Source organism: Halichoerus grypus, chromosome 7 (genome assembly GCF_964656455.1).
Source record: "Halichoerus grypus chromosome 7, mHalGry1.hap1.1, whole genome shotgun sequence".
NCBI lineage: Eukaryota > Metazoa > Chordata > Mammalia > Carnivora > Phocidae > Halichoerus > Halichoerus grypus.
In genome coordinates this window covers 130,793,404-130,809,928 of record NC_135718.1, presented here as the reverse complement: position 1 = coordinate 130,809,928, position 16,525 = coordinate 130,793,404, and the positions used below count along the sequence as shown (strand labels likewise).

The following is a 16,525-nucleotide window of genomic DNA, read 5'->3' as shown; positions in this document are numbered from 1 at the left end:
AGGGTCATGCTTCCTTCCACGATGCCATTCCATCCCCAGGAGGCCACGTCATGCCCCCCGCTCACAACAGTACCTACCGGCCAGGGCTGAGGTCATAGACCTTGTTCTAAACAGTGACTGAGATCCACGAAGTCCTGGTGAATGTTCTGGAAGAGCCAGAGATGGGACGTTGTCTCAAGTGTCCAGGATGCAACTTTCTCTCTTCCTCTCCCTGCTTCCTGCACCTGGAAGCACCCCCTCCACTTGGCCTCGCGGAGCCGTGGACTCTCCTCCCTGCCCCTTTCTGGCAACTCTGAATGAAACCGGATTAGGCACGTTGCCAGATTATAGGAGCTCCCAGGCCCGGGCTCCTGTGGGCCTCCTGGGGCTCCCAGCTCCTCCCAGGCCTGAGCTCACGTCCTCTGTTAACCTGGGCCCAGACATGGGACAACGGCTCGCCCTCCTGCACACCAACCAGCCCAGCCGCCCGGATCCCTGAGGCCAGGAGCACACAGTACACGCTCCAGGGCCGGAAAACGTCCCGGCTTTCGTGAAGCTCTGTGCAGGGAGGGCAAGGGACCAGCTATTGTGAGATGGGGACCATGGTTCTATTTCTCCAGCAATGGACTAAATACACGAAGCATTCTTCAAGGTGAGCCATACAGATAAGCACCACTTGCAAGGAGGGTGTGCTCCACACCTGCGCTCCCAGGTTCCCATGAGATCGCAGAGGGCTCCCAGCCTGACTACTGGCCCCAGGGGACAAGAGCCCCTTCCCGGATTTACAAAGTACTACTGTTAGGGACCCGAGGGCAGGCTGACCCAGAAGATGAGGACTTTCTGTCCTAGCTCTCTGCTCGGGGATCAGAAAGCCAACACTAAGGTCACTGCTAGATGAAAAAAAAAAAAGAAGAGTAGGGAGGGGAGGAGAAGAGCCCTAGAGCTTCTATGCTTCCCTTTAGGAGAGTAGGCAGCCCCTGCCATCCTGGGACAGGTGGCCTTCAGGCTCCCTCCCAGGGTGGGAACAAGAGGGTCTGTGGGTCTGGCCAAGCAGGCTGAGATCTATGCAGGATGCTGCTCCTGAGCAGGCCTGGGCTTCCAGGGACTAAGAGACCAGAAGGCAAGTGTGACGGGGGCCATGGGGCCCACGTGACTCAGCAGAGATGCTTCCATCTGCTGACTTCTGGCCCCAGGACGCTGATCTGAGCACCCCTCTTGGGAGGGAGAACACTCAGATTCACTCTTTCTACCAGTCCCCAAGGGGAAAGGGAGGCAAGGCCAGGACCTGGACAGAAAAAGAACGCTGATGGCCAGCTAACATCCTTCTGCCTAAAAAGGCAGTTTGACCTGCTGGGGAAGCAGAGAGGACGGGGACCTGACATCTCCCACACCAACCTAATATTCCAGCCGGAGCTGGAAACATGATCCCAACCCCTGGTCCTGGAGTCAGGGGCTGCCCCCATCCTCTCAAATCGGCAGGCATAGCCCGTGGGGCCGCGGGCTCTTTCTCTGCCTGGCGGGGGTGGGAGGGCAATTTGCAGTCCCCCAGTGCCAGCTCTGGACACACCACCCCAGCTGAGCCAGGCACCCCCGCGTGGGAAAGGTGCAGGGGAAGGGGGATGGGGACGATCCCCGCCCACCCGGCGGTCCCACTGGTGCCTGGGAGCCTAAGCGGCTTTTCTCCAGAGGGCAGGGAGGCAAATGCTGAGGCACTTAATGGGGTATATGTGGGGGGCCGTATGTACACCCAGGTCTGTTCCCCAGGGTATGGTGGGGTGAAGAACTTTTGCAGCGAGGCCCCAGCCACCACAAGGGGGATTCACGGGGTAGGAGCCCGAGGGCCCTGGCTCTTCCTGCGGTGCCCCTTCCCTCCTGCCATGGGATGGCCTCAGCAGCTTTACAGGGAACCGCATGCTGGAACAAGGGATTTGAGGGTGCGGAGCGCAAACGAGGAAATGCACTCACTCATCCTTTCGGACAGCACATGCGATCTCATGGCAGCTGGGCACTGGGGTGGAGGCTTTCCTCAGCCTCTGCCTGCAGCCGGCAGGTGCCCCCTCCCACCTGGCCCTCAGGGCCACCCTCTTCTCTCTCTCCCCTAGTTTCCCGTCCTTTCTGACAGGCCCACCCACTGGTTCTGGTCAAATCCATACCCTCCCCTCAGTTACCTCATCCCCTGCCCTGCTGACAACAATGTCCTTCTCCACACAAATGTCCTGCACACTCCCCTGCCTCCTCACACTGGTTCCTGGGTTGGCCCGGAGCTACCCTCCTGCCCTGGGGCCTCCTCCGTTTGCCATCCTGCAAATTCTCCAAAAGCTCCAGGCACCAAGCACTTTGCTCCTTCTGGACTCCCCACCGTCCACCTGGGGTCAGTGCTCGTGGGACCTTCATGCCCCTCCCTCCCTGGCAATGTTTCTCTGTAGGCAGAAGTGATCGCAACCAGGCACACACCTCCCACTTAATTTCACATCAGCTCCTCGGGCTCCAAGAGGAGTGACACATGGCCACCGGTTTCTAGAGGCATCTGTGCTAGGGTTCAGCCATGCTCCCACACAAGACCCCCTGACCCGACCCCAGGGGCCCTCCCAACACTCCTCAGCCTAAGCCTAGAGGCCTGGTGTTCACCCCCTCCTCCCTTCTCCTATCCACAAAGAGTTCTCTCTAAGGGAGAGAGGGGGCCACACCTTGAGAGACCAGAGGGTGAGCACAAGGCGCCTGGCTTTCTCCCAACCCTGCCCAGTGAACTTCCCTCCTCCCACCCCCCAGGGGCCTCACCTGTGTGAGTACTGCTTCCCGAAGCCGTGCTGGGGATGGGGTGCTAGGACCTCTGAGGCTCCAGCTTTCCCCGGGATGGGTCAGGCCCCCGGGGTCACAGTCCCTGGGCAGCACAGGGCTTGCCAAGGGAAGCCGGGGTCTGCGAGCAGGTGTTCCCAAGCTCCCAGGCTCTGCAGCCGCCATCTCCAGCCTGAGGCCCAGCCTGGGGATTAGGGGCGGATTGCTCTGGGAGATTTCCCCTCCCCTGGGCTCATAGGCTGCTCCTTCCCAACTGGGAGGAGACAGGCAGGATCACTGAGCGGGTAGACCCAGCTCTGATGAGGTGCCCCCCTGCTCTGCCCATCCCCAAGTCCAGCTGTTGCCACAGGGAGGTCAGTGTGCATGAGAACCCCCAGGTGTGACAGGCAGCAACTCCAGCCCCGGTGGGGGCGGGGCAGCACATGGGGACACGTACCTGCACCACTCACCCACCTAGATGGGTACTCTGCTCATCCCCTCCCATCGTGCATGCCTCCCACCATCAGAAGCCCTTCTCACAGAGGCACGGTCCCATGGACTCCCCTTTTTCACCACCTAATGGAAGTAGGGCTCCTAGCCAGGCTTCCAGGATGGAGGTCTCGAAAGCCAGAAAGGCTGGAGCCTGGAGGGGACTTCTTGTCAGATCCTAACACAGCGAGCTCAGCCTGGAGCCCCTTACCTCTCTCCCTGCTGCTCTGCTCACTGGCTTATGGCACCATCACTCCCAAGGTACCCTCCCTATCCAAGAAGTCCCTGGGGGAGTCAGAACTCAGCCAGCCTCATCTGCGGGACTCTTCTGCTCTCAGATTTTCTTCCACAAATCCACTCTTCTCGGACACCACTGCAACTACTTCTCTGGCTTCTGCTCCCCATTCCCTGCTCTCCTCCCCGCCCCATCCCCACCCCTCCACCCCCAGCATGGCCCAGGCAAAAACACCCAAGATCAAACACAGATGGCAAACTCACAGCAGGCCCTACCTCCTTGGACTTCATCTTGACACTCCCAGCAGGAAATCCTGAGAGTGGCCAGCAGAGGGGGCCAGAGGGCCACAGTTGAGGAGAGCACGCTGTGAGCAGGCGGACAGGACGGCCTGCAGGGTTTAGGGCCCAGCTGGGTCTCTCAGGGAGGCTTCGGAAGCAGACTCGCCAAAGGCACGGATCCTGCACCTACTTGAGCCAGGCAAGGGACTCAGGGCTTAAATACGGAGGGTCCACACGTGGTAGGGTGGTCCCAAGAAGGTGCAAAGAGATAAGGAAGGCCCAGGGCTATCTCTGGGGCCCAATGCCAGGGCAACCAGCCAAAAACACCAAGAGCAGGAGTCCCCACACCCAGGGCTCGTGAAACCTTACAAACATTAATGGTGGCCGATGACTTGGAGTTTGTGACGACAGGAACCTAGCAAAAGCCCATCACATAGGTCCCAATTTCTGAGGCCAGCTTCAGCCAGGAGCAGTCAGGAAACACTTCCATCAGCTCCCGACATCTGCAAACGATCTCCCTCCTACGGTACTCGATTTTTACTTTATGCTTTGGCATTGTGCACCACTCCTCTTGCATAATGGTTATGTGTAAATAGGCCTTAGGTCTTACTTCCCCGAGGAAGGCACGAATCACATCTTAAATATATCCGCGCCCCTCACGGTGCCCGGCATAGGACTGACCCTCCCTCCATATGCAGAATGAGCGAATGACCTGACTCATCAAGCAGCAACAAACATAGTGCATCTACTACAGCTCTGTCCTGCGTGGCCACACACACAGCTGGGTCTTCTCAAGCGAAGACATCTCTCTCCTTCCAAGACGAATGACAGTCCTATAAAGTAACATCTAAGGCAAAGCATAACAGGACCAAAATTTTTTAAAGCATATTTTTGCACTCATTCTTAATGCAGTCTAGATAATAACATTGTGGCTACTTCAAAATTGTCGTCAAAAGACTTTACCTTTTTCTAAATCCATAGCAGCTCTTACTGATTTTTTTCCAGTATTTCTCACTGCAAAAGTGTTTTTTTTTTTAAGATTTTATTTTTAATCATCTCTACACCCAACGTGGGGCTCAAACTCACAGCCCTGAGATCAAGAGTCACACGCTCCACCGAGCAAGCCAGCCAGATGCCCCTGCAAAAGTGTTCTAACTATTTAAGAAATTTTGGTTGGAAAACATCCACAACCAATCAAAAAACCATAATTTTAAAGGCCTTATTTTTGTATATCATGTGTCAAGTCAAATTCAGCATAATAACTAGAAATGTTTCAAGAAATGTTTGTTGAATAAATGGAACAATTAAAAAAACAAAAAAACCCCACCCATCTCTCTCCCCTGCCTCCCTCCTTTCTGGGCTCCACCAAGCTAAGATCTGTAAATTTCCCTACAAGCAGAGCATAAGGCTGTGCCAGAAGGCCAGAGCTGGGAGGGAGCTGGGGAAGCTAAGCTCTGGGGCTCTCTCATGAGGTCTCATTCCCTGGGCTGCCCAGGATCATGAAGGCTCAGAAGCACCAGAAAGATGTTCCTGCAAAACACATTGCACCACCAAGATGACCCGGAGGAGAGTCACCATACACAGGCATCCGGTGTCTCCCTCATGGGAGGGTTCAGCTCCTCGGCTCCGGGGACAACCCACCCATCCGCACAATAACTGAACAAAAAGGGGGGTGGAGCACAGGGGTGAACCAATAGTCTGCTAAGAGAAAATGAACAAACAGGAATCAGGGGGAGGTCTGCCAGGCAAGCCAGAGGGAGAGAGATCCCTTTTCCTCTAGTCTGTTCTTGTCTTTACACGTATGAAATGTCCCCAGACCTATCAAGGACACAGAACTCCCTGCCCTGGGGGTGGGGAGCAGGGAGCCTGAGGCGTCGTGAGGTGGTAGGAGAGGTGATGCGAGCCCTGGATTTGGGTCTGAGTTCCATACTTGCTCTGGGACCTCGGTCAAGTCCGCACAGGCCCTGAGGCTCAGGGTCCCCAAGTGCAATGGGAGGCATGTGTGAAGAGCAGGGGGGCCTGGGAAGCCCTGGCTGAAGGAGACTGCATCACAGGAAGACTCGCCAAGGCTGGGCTCCGTGAGGGATGGCTAAGCCTTTCGGTGGCACAGCACAGGGCCTGGAGCCCGAGACCTGCCCTAAATCCTCCCCCTGCCGCTTGCTAGCTTCTTCACCAGTCCAGGAGAAGGCAGCAGGACCCACACAGCAACAGCCTGGGAGAAGAGGCCTTCAGGAATGAGACCGGGGGCATCAGGAGGCGGGAGGAGAGGGTGAATGAGCCCAGCGCTGGAAGCTCTCCGTAGCTAAGCCTCAGTTTTCCTGGCAGCAAAATGGTACATATGATCATGAACTCCCCGGGCTGCAGTGAAGATCAAACGGGAACATGCCTGACACGTAGGTTTTACTGAACAAGATGACCAGCACTGAGGCTCCCTCGCCCCATGGGCATGTCCTCACACACGCGCATACTCACCACAGTCGCTCCACGCGGTACCTGGGAGACGGGGCCTGGGACAGAAAGAGCCAGAAAAGCAGCTGCCATCTGAAGCCAAGTGGAGAGGGGCAAGCAGACGTGGAAGGGCTGCAGTGGGGCACTCAAGCACTGGGCTTGGAAAGGACCACGAGCCCCAGAGCAACCTCCTTCTGCAAACAAGGTGCTGCTGGGTGAATGCCACCGCATGTACTTGCTGGTAAAGTCCTGGCCGGCCCAATAGCCCTCTGGCTGGCCGAGACGCAGCCCCACGTCGGCCAAGGCAGGGCAGTCCCTGTTCCTCCCGCGCACGGGCCCAGGCAGCTGGGCTGGGGCAGGTGTCTCTGGCAGCACACCCTCCACTTTCCCAGCTAGCCTGAGTCCGGGGTGACAGATGGGTTGGCACCGTCCTGGGAGGGGACACTGGACGGGAGCCCAGCTCCTGCACTGGACCAGCAGGGCCCCGGCCTCTCCACTGCTGTGCTCCCCTCAGTTTAGACTCTCCTCAGAATTCTCAAGCCAGGCCCCTTCTTTCTCTAACACTCTAAGTATCACATTTTTCTGGTCTCTTCCTCTGCCCTTGTTAGGGTTCTTCAGCCCCCTCCCCTTTTATCTTCCTACTTACTCTTCTTTCTCTTAGGGGAAAAAAAAAAAAAGCACAAACCACATATTCTGAAGGATGGGAAACCTGAGAAGCCATCGGCTTTAGGAGCTAAAGACAGCTAAATTTAGGAGCTCAGAATAGAAGGTGAGGCCTTCAAACTCTCAGGCTCCAGGTGCACTGTGAAAATCTCCCCATTAGGATCCCTCCATGGGAGGGGGCTGCTTCTCTACCACCCACCTCTTAGAAATGCGGCTCGGCGAGGGGTCAGCATGCCGAGTCCCTCCCCTAACACTCACTTGTCGACCCTCCCAGAAGGTGCATTTTCTTAGAAACTCACGTTACCGTAAAGAGCCCTGCTTTTCCCCTGGGGAAAGGCGGGAGGGGAGGAAAGTTCACAGTCTTCAGGATGAAGTACCGCAACCAAGGTGGGCATGTTTTCTAGGAGCGGGTGGAGAGGCTTGGCCCCCAGGCAGCAAAGGCCAGAGCGGAGAAGGCTGGGGGGCGACGAGCATGCACACACCAGGCCCCCTTTCGGCTGCTTCCAGGGAGGGAGGAGGCCACCTCTGCCCCCTGCTGCACCTTTGCCCGGCCGATGCTGAGGACCCTCCTGCAGGAAGCCCTCCGCAGGCACAGCCGTGAAGCACGCGCTGGGCAGTGGCGAGAACCACTGACCCTGGTCACTCGTAGGAAAATCAAAATTGGTGTCAGGTGGGTAGAAAAAGCCACTCCATCTCCTGGGCGGTGGGGACACTGGGGACAGGTCCAGGAGAAAGTGACCCAGAGAAGACATAGCATCTCCTTTTTGGACAGTTTTTAGGAAAGCAGAGCACTCCCCCCTCCACCCCCACTCTGTTTGCCAAGAATTCAGAATGATTCCTTTCTAAAAGCACAGGACTGAAATGCAGAACTCTTGGGGCATCCTGCTGACTCCAGGGGCTGACTCCAGGGCTCCTCACTTCCCATGAGCTGCCCTGATTAAATGAGAAATGGATGTGACAGCCCTCTGCAAGGTGTGACATGTTGCTCTGCTATGTGCTGAAGCCAGCCGGGCTCAGAGGGATGTGAGCGGCAAGTCCTAGGCGCCTGCCACCGTGCCCCTGCACCCCTGAGAAGTCGGGACCCAGGCACGGGGCCCAGATCATATGTGGGCCTGAAGCTGCCTGCTCCGGCAGTGAAGAAACCTTATATAATGAAGTTAAGATTACAGAGCACTTGTCTTTCCAGCCACCCGAAGGAGGTCACGGTATCGCTTTGGATCTGACTGAGCTATTGCTGAGCATGCTCAATTATTCACTAGCCCTGGGTACTGGCCCAGCTCTGGGGTCCCAGGAGTGGGCTATCTGGAGAGATGGAAAAGGATGCTGTGAGAACTCCCCAAATCCAGACTGGGGTGAAGGTCCAAGAGGACAAAAGAAGCAGAAGCATGAGAGTCAGCCTCTGGAGGATGTGGGGGGCAGGGGGCAAGAACAGTCAGACATCCCAGCGCCTGGCAGAGAGGGGGGGGGGGGAAGGTTGGACAAGGCTACTGTTTCCAGAAACGTCACTCATTGCCTCCAGCCCCCACACTGTAGGGCAGAGGAGCCCTTGGTTCCTGAAGCCTAGCAGGAAGGCAGTCGGGTGTGTGTATTCACCCCTGCTTCTGTTTCAGAGCCCTCTGCCCTGTGGGGTATAAACAGAGAAAGCCCAGACTGTCCATGAGAAGAAAGAAGAGGCAGAAGAGGGGATCAGGTTAACGATACTATATTTCCATTGCCTCATCTGGCACCAGAGGGGACCAGGGTCATGTTTCGCATCTCAGGGATGTGGTGGCTCCAGGGAGGAATGTGCATGGTGCTGGGGAGACCTGTTGCCAGCTCCCATGACCCATGCCCACATCACCAGCGCTGGCTCCTCACCGTCTGGAACCGGATGACAGAGAGCTCCCATTGCTGCTGACTGTTACTGGCTCTGGCGTGGGGCTCACACCCTAGAGCATGACTTCCACTGGGGTGCACCTGAGGGGGCTGAGGATCCCAAGGGAAGAGGCTGGGGACCCGTGTCTGGGCTGGAGACCACTCAGTCCCCAGGGGCTGCAGAGAGCCACAAGGTCTCCCACAAGTTTTTCACCTGAGCTAAGACACAAGAGGGTTGTAAATGCAAGACAATGGGTCTTATTAGGTAACTTGGACATGATCTAACTTTACCACCCACCCCCGGAATTCTGTACGTCCAGAAGCCAGGGCTAATCTGGAGAACAGTGGGAACTTTCCATCTAGAAAGAAAGTCATGGGTGTCAGTGGGGAAAAGATGAACAAAGGCTAATTCTAGAAGCCAGGTGCCTCCTGGGACAACTAACTGAGCCCACGATCGTATTCGAAAAGAGAAGGCTGCAGCTCATGATCTCTGGGGTCAGAGCTTTAGGTCAGGGGCAGAGTCCTCACCTTTTAGCCCCTCTCCTGCTTGGACAGGACCCCTACAAGGCAAGGGGCTTCACCCGAACACGAGGAACTCAGACTAAAAGCAGAACCCCTTGATTTGCCAGGTACCACAGGATAGACTGCTGTACGAGGCCCGAAGGACCCTGGCAAACAGTCTTTGAATCACTGAGACAGGAAACAAAGGTTCATGGCAAATGACAGAGCTATCCCGCCTTGGCCTGGCAAGGAGCTGACAGCATGGACACAGCCTCAGGAGTCTCTCCGGAGGCCACTGGGCTGGCTGCCTCTGGTTCTCCCTCCACCTGAGGAGTCTTTCCATGCAGAGAAGAGAAGGGAAGAGGGCACGGGATGGGTGGCAGTGGGGAACAGAGAAGGTGGCTGTCCCTCCAGCAATTGGGTGTGAGCTCTGGCTGGCACAGACCCGAGTGTGTACAGGAATGACTGAGTGGGCAGAGTGCCACATGGCTCTGAAGGTGGATGTATTTGTATGGACAGGCCAGTTAACCCTAGAGCAGGGGCCCTTTGGCCTCCCATGTTATCTGGCCTACAAGCTCCGACATACGAGGAGAACCCACAGAAGAACGGTCTGGCCTCCCCCAGCTGCTGAGGGGCCATGGTTTGAAAACCTCTCTCAGCAGAGCAGCCCCACCCACCTCTGCCCCAGCAGTCTCTCAGACGTAAATAAACTAGGACTCCTTTGCACCTGCCAACATCAGTCTTCTTGGCAAGTACCTAGGGCTAAGGGTGGCCCCTCACTTGCCATCCCTAGGTGTAAACAGGGGTGCTTATTTATGCCAGGGCAGAGAAGAAATCTTGTTGTCGAATAAGTCTGGTGGAAGAGTCTGCTCTGTGTCCAGAGTCTGCTCTGGTTTGGGTGATGAGCTGAACATCACTGGTTTCCCCACCTGGAGCCTGGAGATAAGACCTCCCCAAGGCCACAGAAAGTATCCAGTCATGACATGATTCCTCCAGCCTCTGCACCTCACTGTGTGCACCTGTGTGCACCTGGCTCTCCCCCACCCTGCCTGTCCTGGTTCAGCAGGGACAGCAGGCCGGCCTGTCAGCAAAAGTCCTGCCACACGGAGCACCTCCATACTGGTCTCCTAAGGCTATCCAGACACCCTCTGTGAGCTCCAGGCTCCCACCGCATACCCCTCCTTGTCCTCAGAGCGCACCCACCATACCACACAGAAGGGGAAGGTCAGGCGCCAGCCTGGCAGAGCTGGCCATAAACCCAGCGTTCCTGCACAATCCCTCTCCCGAGACCCTCCAGCTGGGTGCCCCTTGCAGAAGCCCAGAAGAGGTGTGGGACGTGGGGCGACAGCTGGGGCAAAGTTTTGACTAAAGCCAAGAGGGAAGCAATGACCAAGCCAGATGTGGAAGAAATGAGGAAAGGGGGATATAAGCCTCTGACCCCGGCAGGGGCTGATCCGCTCCCTGAAAGGCTGGGAGCAGGAAATGAAGATGGGACAGGAAAAGTTACTAGGTTTCTCTGAGAGTACACATTTTCTAGGAACTGCTGCTCAGCAAAAAGAGACAAAGAGGGAGGGAGGGAAGGAGAGAGAGAATGAACTCATCTGCCGGGGAACCAGGCAGCCCAACTCCATGGCCCCTGCACCCAGTGGTTCCTGCTGCAGCCCCGGGACCCAGGATTCCCAGAGGTTAAGGCCACACTACACACAGATGGAGAACCCAGATGTCACCAGCATTCTCGATGCACCTGCCAGTGTCCCAGTGCCCCAACAAATGGTGACAATTTTTTTCCGCTTTCTAGCTATCGGGCAGAGGGAGAAGCTACATTGCTCAGTGCTCTGCAAATGGTAGAAAGCAAGATGGGGGGCAGAGATGGGCATCTGTTTTTGCTTTTAAGGGGAAATCATTTAAGGCACAATGTCAAAAACAGCTCATGGATCTGGAGGGAACAATGACAGCCCAATGATGTCACCAAGGCTGAGCTGCTTCCCAGGACTGTGAGCCCCTGTCTTGTCCTCCTGCTGCACCCCTGCTGTCCTTGGGGCGCCAGGCCCCCTGTTCTCTTTGGGTGGGGGCTAGGCGAGCCTCTCCATGACAGTTGAGGAGCTAGAGCTCCTTCCAGGCTGTTCCAGTAACTCAACCCCCGCCAGGGCCGCTCTGGTCCGAAAGCCAGCTGGTGAATTCCAAACAATGGCAAGGGGTGTGGGTAGTGGGGGAGGCTTATGAATTAAAAATAGATGCTCGTAATCACCAGGGAGCTTGCAGAGAGCATGTGGGGAGCTGTGTTTACTAGAGAGAAGAATACCTTCTATTCATGCCCAGAGACCGGGGAGGAACCACCAGAGCATCTCACACTGATCAATGGTCTCTGGGTCTGGGGGAGTCAGCTGACACGGCAGGCTTTCCTGGAGGCTAGAAGACCCCTTTCCTCCTCAGGAGCCCCCCAGGGCCTCGCCTATCCCTGGTGGGACAGTTACAGGGCAGGAAAGCTATGTAACTGAGCAGGGGGGATGGCAACCAAGCCACAGTGTCACCCTCTTGAGCCTAGGCAGACCCGCGCCCTGTGGACACTGCATAAAAGGGTCCCTAGCGCTTGTAGTGACTTCACGTCTGTTTGGTCCGGCGAACACCCTAGAATGTGGGATCCGCTCTCCTCTCTGCCAGGAAGTGGCCGGGTGTCCTCAGGAAGCAGTGTCCTGATTCCTCTAGGCCTTGTCTCTTCAGCTGCAAAACGGAGATAAGGCCCACTCTGGCAGCTTCATGGGGATGTTATTAACCAGGCAATAATATGGCAGAGTTTGGGAAAGCTGAAAGTTCTAAATACGGATAGAAGACAATCACAGGAACTACCCTTTCCCCTGTGACCACCCTGAACCCAGGGAACCGTCCTTCCCAGCAGGTCGCCCAAGAGTGTGCAGCCCCGGTCTTCCCCCAGCAGCAAGAGGAGAACCCCGGCCGTGTTGGAGGCAGTGTGAAGATCATGCACCAGCCACAGGCAAAAGCCTGCGGAGATGCTCCCCAGCAGATGCGCCTACCCCCAAGCCCCAAGCCCCCTGCATGCCCAGTCAGCAAACATCAACAAGCCTTCACCAGCTCCGAACCACCGCCCGCCGCCCACCCACTCCGTCTGCTCAGGCAGCCGGAGAATACAAGGTTCCCATTCCCCCTCCTCAGAAAGCAGCTGTGGTCCCCGGGACCCTCGCTTGACAGGATCGTTCTAATTTGATTTTTAAAGTGTTTTCACTGACTCAGCACGGAGAGGTGGGCCGGGCTACGGTTGCACGCAGTGTGCTTGCTCACTACAAGCTGATGACTCAGTTCATTCTGCTGGGCCCCTCCAGGTCCCCACTCCACAAGGCCTTTCAGCTAACAGAGGCAGATGCCACTCTTGGAACACACCCTCCACAGCTGAAACGACGCTTGCAAATGGTCCAGTGCCATCGTTTTAAGTCTGTCTCTACACTGACAATTCCCAAATGTATGCCTCCAGCCTGGATCTCTCCCCAAGACTCCACACTCACGTATCTGACTGCTTCTTTGGCATTTCCATGTGGATGTTGAATAGTCATCTCAAACATAACCCGTCCAAAACCTCGCTCTGATTTCTGCCCCCCATGGCCCCTGCCAGATATCTGTTCCATTTGCCTGTTTCCCCAACTCAATTATAAGGCAATTTCTTCTTTCCAGCTGCCAGGCCAAAAACCTGCGTGCTATCTTTGCCTGCTTCCTTCCTGTCATGCTCCACATCCATCAGAGATGGGGGTACCTCGAGCTCGGAAGCAAATCCAGGATCCAGCCCCTCCTCCCCACCTCCACCACTCCCACCCTGCTGCAAGCCACCACCACCTCATGCCCAGGGGATTTCAATAGCTTCCTAGCTAGACTCCAGGTTCGAACCCTGGCTCACAGCCTGTTCTCCACACAACAGCCACAGCAATTTTCTTCTTTTCTTTTTTTTTTTTTAAAGATTATATGTATTTATTTGACAGAGAGAGAGCGCACACACAGGGGGAGCGGTAGAGGGAGAGGGAGAAGCAGACTCCCCGCTGAGCAGGGAGCCCGATGCGGGGCTCGATCCCAGCACCCTGGGATCATGACCTGAGCTGAAGGCAGACACTTAACCAACTGAGCCACCCAGGCGCCCCTACAGCAATCTTCTTAAAAGGTGTCCCATATCTGTACAAAAACCTTCTAATGACTTCCCATCTCACTTGGGAAAAAAGTCAGAAGTCCTTTGCCTTGCTGGCAAGGCCCTCTGTGATCCACAACTCTCCCCCTGCATCTTTAAAAAAACAACAAAACCCAAAGTGCCTCAATCCAGTATTTGCCATCCTTTCTCCCAGATGAGCAACACATGCTGTCCCCAATGCCACCATCTCCTCGATCCACTGAAACAGGTTTCTTGCTGGTTACCAATGACCCCCACTGCTTGCGACTGCCTGTGTACATTTCCGAACCCCGAGGTGACATGTCACTCCTGTTACATTTCGCTCTGTTGAGTACTTCCCTCCTCCTGCAAACTCCTTCCTCCTTTTGCTTCGGCATCACCTCTCTCCAGGACGTCTCCTACATGTCTGGCTGCTCTGTCCCTTATATGTCGGATCTGTCCTTGGCCTCCTGCTCACTCGACGCATGCCATGAGTTCCAGCTCAGTGCTGACTCCCAAAGTGCTAGCCCAAGCCCAGACCTCTCCCTCAGGAACCCAACTGCCAGTTGGTGCTCTTTAACTGGATGGCTCCCGAAGGTCCCTGCTCTCACTCCCATGTCTCCTTAACGAGAGGATGCCCCATGCCTCAAGCTGGTGAGCTAGAACCCTGGAATCATCCTCTACTCTTTCCCTTCCTTCGTCTTCCTCTACACTTTCTCACTGGTCTATTGATTCCAACTTCCAAATGCCTTCCGAATTTGTCTCCTTTCCATCCTCCCTGCAGCCTAGTCTCCTCTGGTAGCTCCAAAAACAGTTTCCTTGACTCCACTCCTGCCTCCACTCCACTCCCAGTCTATCTTTCCAGTCCTACACGGAGACCCAGAGGGACCACCTCCCCCCAGCTGGCTGCCCAACACCCATGGATAGTTTCACACTGCCCTTGTGATCTGGGCTCTGCCTCCCTGTCAGCCCCCGGCAGAGCTGGATGCTGCGACCACAGTGAAGCCCAGAGCCCCCTGCACCAGCTAGCTGGTTTCTGTGCATGCTACACCCTCCCCTCCCCTCCCCCCTCCCTCCCCTCCCCCCTCCCTCCCCCTCGTTCTTCCCTGGCTAAATTATACTCCTTCAAGGTTCAACTCAATGGCTTCCTCCAGAAGGTCTTTGCCAACTCCCCTCCCTTCCCCTGCCCCCCAAACCCCCCATAGCCTCTATCACAACCTTATCACCCTATTCTGCCCATCCACCCACCTTCCTCCCCCCTGCTCAGTAAGCTGCATGAACACAGCACCTTCATCTTGTTCACTGTTACAGCCCATAACAAGTGTTCAGTAAGTACTCGTCATGTGAACAAAGGAATGAAGACAGAAATTCAGGAAGTGCCAAACTAGATGTTCTCCTTACCAAACAACCCTTCACGGATTCCTCTCCTATCTTCTTTGGTTGGTAATAATAACAACAACGATACTGTGCCAGGCTCCATGCCAAGTATTTATACAAATATGAACCCATTCGATCCTAAAACAACTCTACTGTTATTATCCTCATCTTCAGTTGGTGAAACTGAGGTACACAGAGGTTAAGTGACTGGTGCACCAGCATGTGGCGGGGCCAGGGTTGGTGCTAGTCTGGGCTCTTAACCAACTGCACAAAGGGCTTCTGGATAGCACGTTTAAGGTAAACGAGCTGAAATTCACATCAGCCAGAGCAAACTGTAATTTTGAAAAGCCCTGAAACAAACAGAAATGAGCCATTTGGGGATCATCTCTTGCTTTGGGTCAGTCCTACCTCTGACTCCTGGAACAGGGCAGAGAGGTCTCAGGGCAGCAGCGTCTCAGTACCCGCCAGGCAGGGCCCCCAGCTCAGCCCCCCTCCACCCCCCCGGGGGTGGGGTCCGGAGGCCCCTCCGCCACTGCCGCCACCGCCGGCTCTGGCCTCTGAGGACCTCCCCGCCCCACCGAGGCCCCCTCGCGCCCCGCCTCACCTTGTCGCCGCCGCCCTCGGCCTCCTCGGCCAGGAGGTACACGTTGGCCCCGTCGGCCAGCAGCAGGGCCGTGTCGGTGGTGGAGGAGGAGCGGGGGCGGCACTGGTGCTGGTGCAGGATGGCGGCCAGGCTGCTGTCCTGGGGGGCCTTGCGCAGCAGGTGGGGGCTGCCGCGCTGGGGCTCCAGGGAGCTGCTCTTGGTGCGCCGGCTGCCGCCCCCGCCGCCGCCGCCGCCGGCCCCCCCGCCGCCGTGCAGGCTGGCGCCCCGCTTGATCGACGGCCGGGAGCGGATCTGCTGCAGCACGCGGTTGAAGGCGGTGGGCCGCACGGGCAGGTCGTGCAGGGACATGGCGTAGGAGACGCGGTGCATCTCCGGGGAGCGCTCCTTCTCGTCCGGGGAGTCATGGTCGGACATGCCCTGCTGCTGCTGGGAATCCTGAGACGGCTGATGCTCCCTCTCCCGTGACCGGCGCCGGCTGTGGAACAGGTGCTTCAGGCCGTGGCCAAACATGGAGCCCTCTGAGAGCTGCTGGATTTTCTTAAGGGAGAGAGATGAAGAAGCTAGTGAGTAGCATGCTCTGGAATGCCCAGTTGGTGAGGACAGAGCTGGGGTGGGGGTGGGGTCTGTTCTTTTTTTTTTTTTTTTTAAGATTTTATTTATGTATTTGACACAGAGGGAGACACGCGGAAAGAGGGAACACAAGCAGGGGGAGTGGGAGAGGGAGAAGCAGGCTTCCCGCTGAGCGGGGAGCCCAATGCGGGCTCCATCCCAGGACCCTGGGACCACAACCCCAGCCGAAGGCAGACCCCTAACGACTGAGCCACCCAGGTGCCCCTATGGGGGGAGTGTCTGTTCTTGGGAGACGAGTGGAACCACTACAACTGTCTGAATCTGGAAGATCCCTGCAAATGGCCTGTCATGCCAAGGAAGGTGGTAAACTCTGACCCACTTCTCTTTTAGTCCCAAAGAGATGTACCCCCCACGACCCCCCATAGGACATTCCCAACCAATACATGGTTCAGGGTTACTGGGCATGATATCCTGTGGCTAGCCTGGGGCTCGGTGGCACACACCAGTAGCACTTGGCTCCCAGCATTGTATCCCTTTGGATGGATTCCCCACCCCCACCCTACCCTCCAGTCCCTCCCTCCTTCTAAGTTAGGTTCTCCTTCAAGCTG

General features: G+C 56.4%; 1 protein-coding gene across 7 annotated transcripts in view; it reads right to left on the bottom strand.

The window, feature by feature from the left end:
- TMCC2 (transmembrane and coiled-coil domain family 2) overlaps window positions 1-16,525 on the bottom strand; it is a 38,757-nt gene that overhangs the window by 10,291 nt on the left and 11,941 nt on the right. For 6 of the 7 annotated variants that reach the window (XM_036123873.2, XM_078078300.1, XM_036123876.2 and 3 more), the window contains 2 exons: window positions 15,348-15,884; window positions 3,754-3,942 (listed from right to left, as the gene is read on the bottom strand). In XM_036123873.2, the coding sequence (XP_035979766.1) occupies window positions 3,754-3,942; window positions 15,348-15,884 (726 nt within the window). The remainder of the gene's footprint in view (window positions 1-3,753; window positions 3,943-15,347; window positions 15,885-16,525) is intronic. The other variant, XM_036123874.2, reaches the window with a different exon arrangement.